Source organism: Erinaceus europaeus, chromosome 2, assembly GCF_950295315.1.
Source record: "Erinaceus europaeus chromosome 2, mEriEur2.1, whole genome shotgun sequence".
Classification (NCBI taxonomy): Eukaryota; Metazoa; Chordata; class Mammalia; order Eulipotyphla; family Erinaceidae; genus Erinaceus; species Erinaceus europaeus.
In genome coordinates, this window is record NC_080163.1 from 152,873,753 (window position 1) to 152,885,327 (window position 11,575).

At 45.4% G+C, this 11,575-nt stretch overlaps 1 protein-coding gene and 1 long non-coding RNA gene across 2 annotated transcripts; one reads left to right on the forward strand and one right to left on the reverse strand.

The window, feature by feature from the left end:
• The first annotated feature begins 448 nt into the window (after positions 1-448).
• Positions 449-2,567, forward strand: LOC132536985 (uncharacterized). The gene is made up of 2 exons (XR_009548500.1): positions 449-497; positions 2,466-2,567. It is a non-coding gene; the product is annotated as an uncharacterized LOC132536985 (long non-coding RNA).
• A 4,430-nt stretch (positions 2,568-6,997) lies between these two features.
• LOC132536770 (metallothionein-4) lies at positions 6,998-9,460 on the reverse strand. Its single transcript, XM_060185517.1, has 3 exons — positions 9,354-9,460; positions 7,750-7,815; positions 6,998-7,245 (listed from the first exon to the last, which is right to left on the reverse strand). The coding sequence occupies exons 1-3, from the start codon at positions 9,382-9,384 to the stop codon at positions 7,154-7,156; spliced, it is 189 nt and encodes a 62-aa protein (XP_060041500.1). The 5' UTR covers positions 9,385-9,460; the 3' UTR covers positions 6,998-7,153.
• Between the last annotated feature and the right edge of the window lie 2,115 nt (positions 9,461-11,575).

Genomic DNA, 11,575 nt, shown 5'->3' on the forward strand with positions numbered 1-11,575 from the left:
TCCCTAAATCCAGGTAATCTTCATTCTCTAAGTAATGGTAACAGTTTCTCCCTACACTGACTTTAGTTCCTCATATCAAGATGGTATGTATTGGAAAAGAACGCTTGACATTTTGGAAAAAGCCTACCTGTTTCTGTGTGTGTGTGTGTGTGTGTGTGTGTGTGTGTGTGTGTGTGTGTGTGTGTGTGTGTGTGTAGACTTTCCCAATCAATAGTCAATTGTGCAATTCCACAGGGTCAGAGATTACATCTATTGTATCTGCCTCTGGACCTGGAGCATCCCCTGCAGGTCACATAAGGAACTTCACCTCCTTTCCTGAGACCTGGGTTCCATTCATCCCAAGCCAAATGCTCCTCAATCCAAGTTGAAGTACAACCTGTGCAAGTACAGTCTGTCCTGGGCTCTCAGGGGCTCCACTGTTTCTGAGGTAACGCATGAACACAACACATGATGTGTCAACCTTCTGACAGCACTTTCCTGCTCCAGGCAACTTTACCGTGAGAAAAATTTAATTTTCTTTGACCTAAAATTTACTTCCTTAAATTACTCATTTTATACCTTAGGGCTACAGTTAACCAACCAGTCTGCTCATTTTTTACTCTCAGAAATTTCCCTTAATCATCTTTCCTAATGAGCTTCAAGTTTTTCTCTCAGCTTTTGCTAAGTTTGGAAAGAAATCTTCAACTCCTCTGAGCCTCAATTTCTTTGAGGTAATAATTGTTATACCACAGAGTTGTTGCAAAGATTAAAAATTGTACCAATAAAGAGTTTTGCCCTGAGGCCGGGTGGTAGTGCACCTGACTGAGTGTGTATGTTACAACGCACAAGGACCTGGGTTTGAGCCCCCAACCCTTAGTTGTAAGGGGAAAGCTTTGCAAGTGGTGAAGCAGTGCTGCAGGTGTTTCTCTGTCTCTGTCCCTTCCCTCTCAATTTTTGGCTCTCTCTATCCAATAAATAAAGATAATAATAATAATAATAAGTAAAAAGTCTTGCCCTGATGTTTGCCTTAAGATGGAAAACTAAGCCCATGGATTTACCTCTCCTGACTCCTGAATATACATCAAAAAGGAGAAAAAACAAAAGGCAACCAAAGAAAGGTCTCTCCCACCCTACTAGAGAAAGAGAGAGACAGGCTGGGAGTATGGATTGACCAGTCAACGCCCATTTTCAGCAGGGAAGCAATTACAGAAGCCAGACCTTCCACCTTCTGCATCCCACAATGACCTGGGGTCCATGCTCCCAGAGGGATGAAGAGTGGGAAAGCTAACAGGGGAGGGGATGGGATACGGAGATTTGGTGATGGGAATTGTGTGGAGTTGTACCCCTCTTGTCCTATGGTTTTGTTAATGTCTCCTTTTTTAAATAAATAAATAAATAAATAAATAAATAAATAAGGTCTCTACAGGGAAAACCTAGGTAAAAGACTGAAAATTGGGAGTCAGGCAGTAGTGCAGTGGGTTAAGTGCATGTGGCATAAAGCACAAGGATGAGCATAAGGATCCCGGTTCGAGCCCCCGGCTCCCCACCTGCAGGGGAGTCACTTCACAAGTGGTGAAGCAGGTCTGCAGGTATTTATCTTTCTTTCCCCCTCTCTGTCTGCCCCTCCTCTCTCCATTTCTCTCTGTCCTAACAACGATGACGCCAATAACAACAATAATAACTACAACAACAATAAAAAAACAAGGGCAACGAAAAGGAAAATAAATAAATATTAAAAAATTTAAAAAGACTGAAAATTTGGGAGGAAGGGTATCTTGGGCAGTACACTAATAGATCAGAGATTCTAGCAGTTTTCTGAAATACAGGAATGAGTATAATGACATTTCTGGGTAGTACGGGAACAGAGAAAGTCCCAGCTCAGTTAAAAAAAAGCAGCAAAGTCTGTAAGAGAGTTGCTTTGTTTTGCTTGTATAGGGGACTCAGGCTGGGAGAACAGTAGGGGAAATGGGAGAAACTAGATTGCTAAGTGACAGAAAATGTGACCATAGGACTGCAAAGAAAGAACCAGGGTATTACTCTGGCACAAGTGGTGCCAGGGATCAAACTTAGGACCACATGCTTGAGAGTCCAACACCATTCTATTTTACTGGCTATATTTTTCTCCATTTACAACACATCCATTGGAATGATACACTTGTTATGAGTAATTAGCTGACACATTATTATAATCCAAGACCATAGTTGACATTAGGGTTCTCTGTTAGTGGTGCACATTTTATGGGTTTGGATAAATGTTTGATGATATACAGTCACCATTAGAGTTTTTTAAGAAGTGGTTTCAGTATCCTTAAAACCCTGTTTCTACCCTGCCCCATGATCACTGCTCTTTTTATTGTCTCCATAACTTTATCTTCTCCAAAATGTCATCTAGCTGGAATCAAATAGCATATAGCCTTTGTAGACTGGCATATTTTTCTTAGTAACATGTGTTTAACTTTCCTCCATGTGTCTCTTTGACTCAACAGTTGCTTTTTAGTGCTGGATGAACCAACATCACTCTATACTGAAGAACACCTTGACTGCATCCAGATTTTTGGCAACTATTGAGTAAAAGTGCTGTAAACATTCACATGTTGGCTTTTGTGTGGACACAAGCTTTCAGCTTTTGTGGGGGAAATAGCCAGGAGCATGATTTCTGGCTTGCATAAGCTTATACATAGTTTTGCAAGAGACTGTCAAGGTGATTTCCAAGAGGATTGCACAAAACTGTGTATGTACGTGTGTGTGTGTGTGTGTGTGTGTGTGTGTTCCCATTACTGCATACCCTTGCCAGCATTTGCTGGTGGCAGTTTCAAATGGTGGTCCTTCAAAATTGGGCATGTTCAGTCATCTCACTATTGCTCTAGTTTATGTCTACCCTGTGGCACCTATGTATTTTTGGTCTATCTTTTGTGGCTAGGTGTCAGTTCAGAGCCTTGACCCACTTTTTGTTTTGAAGACACACCATAAAAGTTGAGGAGTTTTTCCCTGGGAACAAGTGTTGGAAACAAGAGCAGATGTTTAGAACTGCCAGATCTTGAGTGGCAGGAGACACCCCCTCTCACTTATTCTTTTATAAATGTGTTTCTGTGATATGTAGACTCTAAAATAGGGCAGGGAGCTTTTATGCCAGGCCCAGCGTATTATTACCTATAGTCTCTCTCTCTCTCTGTCCTGTCCATCTAGAATAAGCAAGAGCTAGTCTTAAATGCAACTCTCAAATCTGCCCCACATAAGCCTTGTAATCTTGAGCAAGTCACTGACCCTTCATGAGCCTCTGCTTCTTCATCTGTAAAGTCAGGGTGACAGTCACAATTCCTCTCCAGGTTTGTTAGCATAGATTTGCCCTAAATATCTGCAGGGCATGGTGCAAAAATATAAAGAATAACTACACAACGGTTGATCCTGTTTCCCCATTCCTGGCTCTGTTCCACACTGTGTAGACATCCAAACTCAAGTGTCCAGTCCCTTTCTTTATCCCCCTACTCCTCAAAACCCCTTGGCCACTTATAGGCCTCCTATGCAGTCTGGATGAGCTCTGGGGTGCCAGCTATTCAAATAATTGTCTAGATGTGTTTTGTATATTCTGTATATATTTAAAAACAATTAGCCTTTTTGTAAAAACTCTGTTAAATCAAAAGAAAAAACTAATATAATTTTCAAAAAAAATTTTTTTTGCCTCCAGGATTATCGCTGGGACTCAGAGCCTGCACTAGGAATCCACTGCTCCTGGAGGCCATTTTTTCCCATTTCATTGCCCTTGTTGTTATTGTCACTGTTGCCATTGCTGTTGTTGTTGTAGGACAGGACAGAAAGAAAGTGAGAGAGGAGGGGAGAGAGGGAGAGAGGGAGAGAGAAAGATGGACACCTGCAGACCTGCTTCACCGCCAGTGAAGCGACCCCCTGCAGGTGGGAAGCCAGAGATTCAAACTGGGACCCTTATGCTTTGTGCTTTGTGCACTTAACCCGCTGCAATGCTGCTGGCTCCCCAAACATTTTATCTTATTCATTGCCTTTTGTTGCCCTTGTTCTTTTATTGTTGTAGTTATTATTGTTGTTGTTGATGATGCCGTTGTTGTTGGATAGGACAGAGAGAAATGGAGAGAGGAGGGGAAAACAGAGAGGGAGACTGAAAGATAGACACCTGCAGACCTGCTTTACCGCCTGTGAAGCAACACCCCTGCAGGTGGAGAGCCGGGGGCTCAAACCTGGATCCTTATGCTGGTCCTTGCACTTTGAGCCGCCTGCGCTTAACCTGCTGCGCTACCACCCGACTCCCAACATTTTATTTTTTAAAGATTTCTTTTTTATGAGAGATAACCAGAATATAAAATTCAGCATGTCATGCTTGAAGAGCCCAACGCTTTACTCACTGCAACATCTTCTGGGAAGCTAAAAAGAATGGATTTTTAAAAATCAAAGAATCCTCCGTTCAACTCATGCTTCAGCAGGGACTACATGAGATCATGTGGGAAAATTCTTTTTTTTTAATATTTATTTATTTATTCCCTTTTGTTGCCTTTGTTGTTTTATTGTTGTAGTTATTATTGTTGTTGTCATTGTTGGATAGGACAGAGAGAAATACAGAGAGGAGGGGAAGACAGAGAGGAGGAGAGAAAGATAGACACCTGCAGACCTGCTTCACCGCCTGTGAAGTGACTCCCCTACAGGTGGGGAGCCAGGGTTCGAACCAGGATCTTTATGCCGGTCCTTGTGTTTTGCGCCACCGGCGCTTAACCCGCTGCGCTACAGCCCGATTCCCAGGAAAATTCTTAGCACCGTGGCTGGTGCATTATATGTGCCACATAATGACAGCTATTATTTTGAAACATAATTGGTATTGTACTGGTAGAGTGAAAGCTAATATATATGTCAGCAACCTGGGGGAAATAATAAAGACATCAGTTTCTCTGTACATTGAATTCTTCCTTTCTTTCTTTTTAAGTTACTCTATTTTTATTTTTAAAACTTAGTACTAGTTTGATAGTAAGTTATAGGATTATAAGATAATAGGGGTAATAATTATACATTGATTTCTATGAAATACAAGAACTTCCACGAATACCGCCAGGTTTGTGTCTGCCCAGTGATCCATTCCTGAAGGTTGACTCCTCAGACAAACAAACCAGGACCATGAATGCCTTTAATGGCTTGGCTGTGTAATTTTTCTCAGAGCCACACAGACCTCTGACCTATTTATGGGACTCAGTGCCTAAATTCTTTCGGCAGCGAGTTACACAAGGAGGCATTCTGGGCCAACACTATGGAGAGGAGAGGAGAAGCTGTTGGGTGAGCCCTAGAACAGAACTTGTAAAGATATAGACTCTCCCCCTGCCCCACCCCACTTCATTTTTTTTTTTTTTTTGCCACCAGGGTTATTGCCAGGGCTCTGTGCCTGCACCACGAATCCACTGCTCCTAGAGACTATTTTTTTCCCTTTTGTTGTCCTTGTTTTATCATTGTTGTGGTTATTATTATTGTTGTTGTTGCTGCTGTCGTTGGATAGGACAGAGAGAAATGGAGAGAGGAGGGGAAGACAGAGAGGGGGACAGAAAGATAGACACTTGCAAACCTGCTTCACTGCCTGTGAAGCGACTCCCCTGTAGGTGGGGAGCCAGGGGCTCAAACCGGGATCCTTAAGATGGCCCTTGCGCTTGGCGCCACGTGCGCTTAACCCTCACTTCATTCTTTTACTATTGCCAGGGCTTTACCTCTATGGGCCAATTTTGAAGAGAGAGAGAGAGACAGAGAGAAAGAGAGAGACAGACAGAGAGAGAGAGAGTGCTACTATAACACTGAAGTTCCTTCCAATGCAGTGGGTGCCAGACTCAAGCCTGGGCAGTACACATGACAAAGCCATGACACTATCCAGTAGAGGTATCTTGCTGGCTCCTTTTTTTTTTTTTTTGCCACCAGGGTTATTGTGGGGGTTCGGTGCCTGCACCACAAATCCACTGCTCCTGGAGACTATTTTTTTCCCTTTTGTTGCCCTTGTTGTTTATCATTGGTATTGTTGTTATTATTATTGTTGTTGTTATTGATGTCCTTGTTGTTGGATAGGACAGAGAGAAATGGAGAGAGGAGGGGAAGACAGAGAGGGGGAGAGAAAGACAGACACCTGCAGACCTGCTTCACCTCCTATGAAGCAACTCCCCTGCAGGTGGGGAGCCAGGGGTTCGAACTGGGATCTTTATGCCGGTCCTTGCGCTCTTGCTGGCATTTTATACAAACAAGTTTCTTTTCTTTGAGGGTGGGGTTGTGGAATCCTAGAAAATGTTGATAACAGAACAGAAAAGTGGAGGGAAGGAAGGAAGAAAGGGAGGATGGAATCCAGTATGGGGCATGCTCAAAGGCAACTGAAGTTCAGAACCACTGGAACTTCTGGGAACAGTTTAGAACAACTCTCAGATTTGTCTCACTGGAAGGGTAAAGACACTGGAGTGTTGGGGGCCAGGTGGTAGTGCAGTGGGTTAAGTGCACATGGCACGAAGAGCAAGGATCCTGGTTTGAGTCCCCGGCTCCCCACCTGCGCGTGGGGGGTGGGGGGAGGGTTGCTTCAAAAGCAGTGAAGCAGGTCTTTAGGTGTCTATCTTTCTCTCCCCCCTCTCGATTTCTCTCTGTCCCATCCAACAACAACAGCAATAACAATAACAACAGAAAGGGCAACAAAAATGGGGAAAAAAATGGCCTCCAGGGACAGTGGATTTGTAGTGCAGGCATCAAGCCCCAGCAATAACCCTGGAGGCAAAAAAGAAAAACCCCAAAACTGGGGTGTTTAGCTACTGACTCTTATTCAGCACCGATCAAGGGCTCCCATGGGTGTCAAGTTCCCAGGACTCCTGCCCTACCCTGTACATGAGGCAAGCAAGCTCAGGCAGAGATGAAAGTCTTGGGGGCAGAGTTGCAGGATCTGGACTAGCAGCCTTATACAGAAGCCAGGTGGGCTGGCACTTCTAACAAAGTCAACTCTTCTTGGTCCTCCTGGATTAGGATACAATGCCCAGAGCCACCAGACAACCACGAGTGAAAATTTTATTGCTCCAAACACTTTACTTGGATGTCACTGACACCATATTTGGGTACATATATAAAAAGCACAGCCTATTGTACAATCACCCCCAACTTCTCGACTAAAGCACTGTACACACTCTTCTCCAGCATAGTGGATGAGTTTTCAGGGGCAGCAGCTGCACTTGTCTGATCCCCCTTTGCAGATACAGCCTCGGGCACACTTGGCACAGCCTGGAGGGCAGCAGGGGCAGCAGCCTGGAAGAGAAAGATAGATCAGTTTGGGATCAATACTCTGCCTCCCTCCTGCCACCTAGAGGATGCAGAGAGGAAATAACATGCCTGTAGGTGTCAGTTGACTCGAGGAAGATGCCTGGATAGGGAAATTGTAGGATGTCAGAGCTAGAGGGAGGTCCTGGGGCTTATCCAGAGTCCATCAGAGGCCCAAAGTTGGGAAGGGTCAATGGACAGAGACAAGACAGAGGCTAAAACCCAGAGCTGATGATGGCAGGCCAGATTCTAGTTCCTCCACCACTGGGCAGGATAGAACTTTTCCCCTTTAGCTAATTCAAACACCCACAACGCTGTGTGTGTGTGGGGGGGTCCTCATTCCCAGGGACTCTGCAGCTTCCATTCTAGAAATCTCTAAAAGGTGTAAGAGACATCCAACTCCACACACTTCCACTGTGAAGGGAGGGTTGAGGACGGAGGGGACAGACCCACCCACTCCTGACCCTCTGTATCCAGTACTCCCACACTCACTTTTCCGACATGTTTTACAGCTGCAGGTTGTACATTTGCAGTTGTCTCCACAGATGCATATTCCTCCTGGAAGAGAGGATGGGGTCGCAGACATGAGGGTTGGGTGGAGTGGGATCCCAAGACACGCTGCAGACAGCCGTCTGGGCCTCCTGCAGGACTGGCTGGGCAATGGCATACAGAGGCTGCTGAGTATCAGCCCACTGAAAAGGACCATCCAGGGATTTAATCTCAGCTGCCAGACAGACACCAAGGGACTGCACTAGTTCCATCCACCGAAGGGACTTGTTAAAATGCAGATTTGTGGGATCAGGCTTTGAGATACTCTGATTCCTACGTCTGGAGGAGAAACAGAATCAGTACTACTAAGAGAGCAGCTCAGATGATTCTGATATGCGATTCTGTTTGTGAACCATTAGATGAACCATCTCCATTAAGCCTGAAGTTTCCTGGGAACTTCTTAAGCTATTGAGCAAGGTGGAAACCTGAGTGGACAGGGGAAAGAGTGAAGGTCATAAACAAGTTCCAAGTGACAGTTCTTTTTCATCATCTGAACACCATCTACACTTTTTTTTTAAATACAGTGTTTTAAATTTTTAAAATTTATTTCCCTTTTGTTGCCCTTGTTGTTTTTTTATTGTTGTTGTAGTTATTGTTGTTATTGATGTCATCGTTGTTAGATAGGACAGAGAGAAATGGAGAGAGGAGGGGAAGACAGAGAGGGGGAGAGAAAGATAGATACCTGCGGACCTGCTTCATCACTTGTGAAGTGACTCCCCTGCAGGTGGGGAGCTGGGGACTCAAACTGGGATCCTTATGCTGGTCCTTGTGCTTTGCACCACGTGCGCATAACCCACTGTGCTACCGCCTGACTCCCTCCATCTACGCTTAAAAAAAAAATTCATCACACTGATTCAATTTGGAGTTTTACATTGCTGGAAGCTTCTGTTTCCTTGGCAAGTTTTTAGCACAGACATGTTTTATAAAGGACCAAAGGGGTTTGAGACTCCTTGCTACCACTTCCCAAGGCCACAAACCCAGGATGGCTCTGCACCTACACCTCTTCCTCTTAGCTTATATCCTTCTACAGATCTAAGTGGTTTCAGAGACCTGGCTGTCTACATACAAGTCTAATAACTCTCTCCTCACACCTGCTGACAACTGCTTTGTGATTTTAGCATCTTCACAGCAAAGCTGGGAAATAGGCAGCTGGAGAGGAGTAATGCTAGCTTACAGATGGAGAAGCTGATGCCCAAAAATGATGCCAAGAGTGAATGAATGGCAGAAAAGGATCCAAATCAGGTTGTCAGGTTCTGGGCCAGAGCTCTTTCTTGACCCTGGTGGCTACTTCCAGGAGTCTGCCTTGAGGTGCCCCTCTCCATCATTCCTGAGCCAGGCAATCAATTTTAGCCAACCAGGCTGGTGACTGACAGAGAGCAGGAGTTACCTCAGGGTTCACTAGTCTGAGGCAATCACCATAGTTTGTCTCCATAGGAAACTCTGGTGCTTCCTCAATCAACAGTAGAGAAGCAGTTGTCAGTGTCTGCAGACTCCCAGTAGGAAGCTGGTACAAGGCCCCGGGACCCCAGCTGGGCCTCCACACTCACCAGACATGCAGGAACATTCCCCAGGGTCCATGGTCTAGATGTCCAAGTATCAGTACTGTCACAGTTGGGGAAGAGAAGCAGAGTAAGCAGCCACTGGGAGGCTCCCTATTTATAGCCATGTAGGTGTAGTCTTGGGCTCACCCCACCTCTCCCTGGGGCCAGACGCCCTGCACACGGCCCAGCCAGACGCTGCCGACTGGGGGTTGGGGAGGGCAGGCAGGAGGAGGTCACAGAGAACATGAAATATACAGTCACACCAGTGGATTTTCACAAGGGACATAGGTGGCTGCACCTGCCCACTGCCCTCCTGTCAAAGTTGCTGGAAGCCCAGCTCAGACTCTAATGGCATTTGCAGTATTCAGACTGGCATCTATCCATCTGGTTCTCAAGTCCTGTGCATTCTGTTGTCTGAGGTCTCTGTTCCCCCTTTCTCAGGGGCTTCTTATTCTCTCTACCCTAGATGACCACGGAAGCCCTTACTGTGGACAAGAGGGGGTCCCTATCCTAGATCCTGGCTTTAGAAGCACAGACCAGTGCCTCTCCAGGTCACGCCTTCACCCTAGGTGGGAAGGCCACAAGTCAGGAGAAGTACCCATACTAAGCCTACCATTCTTCCTTCTAGGCCATAATAGGAGCATCCAGGATTCTGGAATTTTATGTCATCCTATGCCTACTTACTTCCAGTGGTTTGTTCATTCCCCTACTCCCCAGGTTTCCAAAGGCAGATGTTGTCAGTATCTCTCTGTGGGCCTGAGGGGTAGCTATTTTCTAGGGATATAAACAGAATTTGGACATGTGGACTGCATGCCTATGAGTGCATGCAAAGGCCTCACGGTGAGAACTGGAGCTAGGTAGGGGTGGGAAGCACAGGGAGACAGGTTGCAGATTGGGGCTGGACTCCTGGTACCCTTGGATTCCAGACTTTGGGGGGTTGTACAGTAGAAGTTCACCCTCCAGGTCTTTATAAGGGCCTCTTTGCCAAGGTAGGAGGATATATACACTGGGAAGCCAAGGGTGAGTAAAGCAGAAGGCAGGGCATCTCAGCTCAAAAACCCATGACCAGGGGCCTGCTCTCAGAGTCCACAGGACAGTGTTCCCAGTTCTTCTCTCTCTCTCTCTCATTTTATATTTATTTATTTATTTCCTTTTTGTTGTCCTTGTTGCTTTATTGTTGTAGTTACTGTTGTTATTGATGTCGTCATTGTTAGATAGGACAGAGAGAAATGGAGAGAGGAAGGGAAGACAGAGGGGAGAGAAAGATAGACACCTACAGACCTGCTTCACCACCTGTGAAGCGACTCCCCTGCAGGAGGGGAGCCAGGGACTCGAATCGGGATCCTTATGCCGGTCCTTGCACTTTGCACCCCAGTTCTTCTCTTGATAAGACCAGTTTGCCCCCAACTCTTAGGCGTGCTCACTATCAAATAAGAATGCTCTAGTGGTCTCGACCAATCAAGTGAGCCTAAAGAGTTTTTTTTTTTCCCCCATCAGCCTCATCTAAACCTTAATCTCCTCCCTCCTTAATCCCTGTGTCAGGAATTGCTTCTTGCTTGGATGATTAACACTGAGGTGTTGCTTAATGCCCAACTGAGTGATAATATCAAAATTCAATCTAGCATCATAAGCTATTTCTCAGTGCCTGGTCTCTGCAGGTTGAAATGACCATGTGTAGCATCAGGCAGTCAAGACCATAATGAACTACACGCAGGATTTTTAGTTCCTTCTATGCTGCTTCTCCCCCCCAGCACTTGGAAAGATGTATCTACAGGTCTATTTGAACCATCCTACAAGGTCTCCTGATCTGCATGGCAGCGGGAGAACAAGAAAACCTACACAAACCACCTCAAACCTTCCTATGGCTGACGTGTATACCTTAAACCCATACTCAGAAAAGAACTAATTCTTAAAAGAAGTGATCCTTAGCTAATTGGGGGGCATTCAAGGAACCTTTTGGCAACACTATGAAAATTTGAGACCCGCTATCCAGAGGGAAAAAATCAGCTCCAATACACATTTCCCCGTAAGTTCTGACACTTCGTGGGTCTCTTTTATCTCATGGAGGAGTCCTGGGTTACGACCTCCTCTGCAAAGAAGCAGGCTTGCCTGGAGTAACTCCTACACTGTCACATGGCATTATATCTCCTTTGAGCCCCTGAACCCTAACTAGCTCTATCTCCATTGATGGTCTCCAATTTATGCAAGTTAAAGGAAAAGTCAAGTGT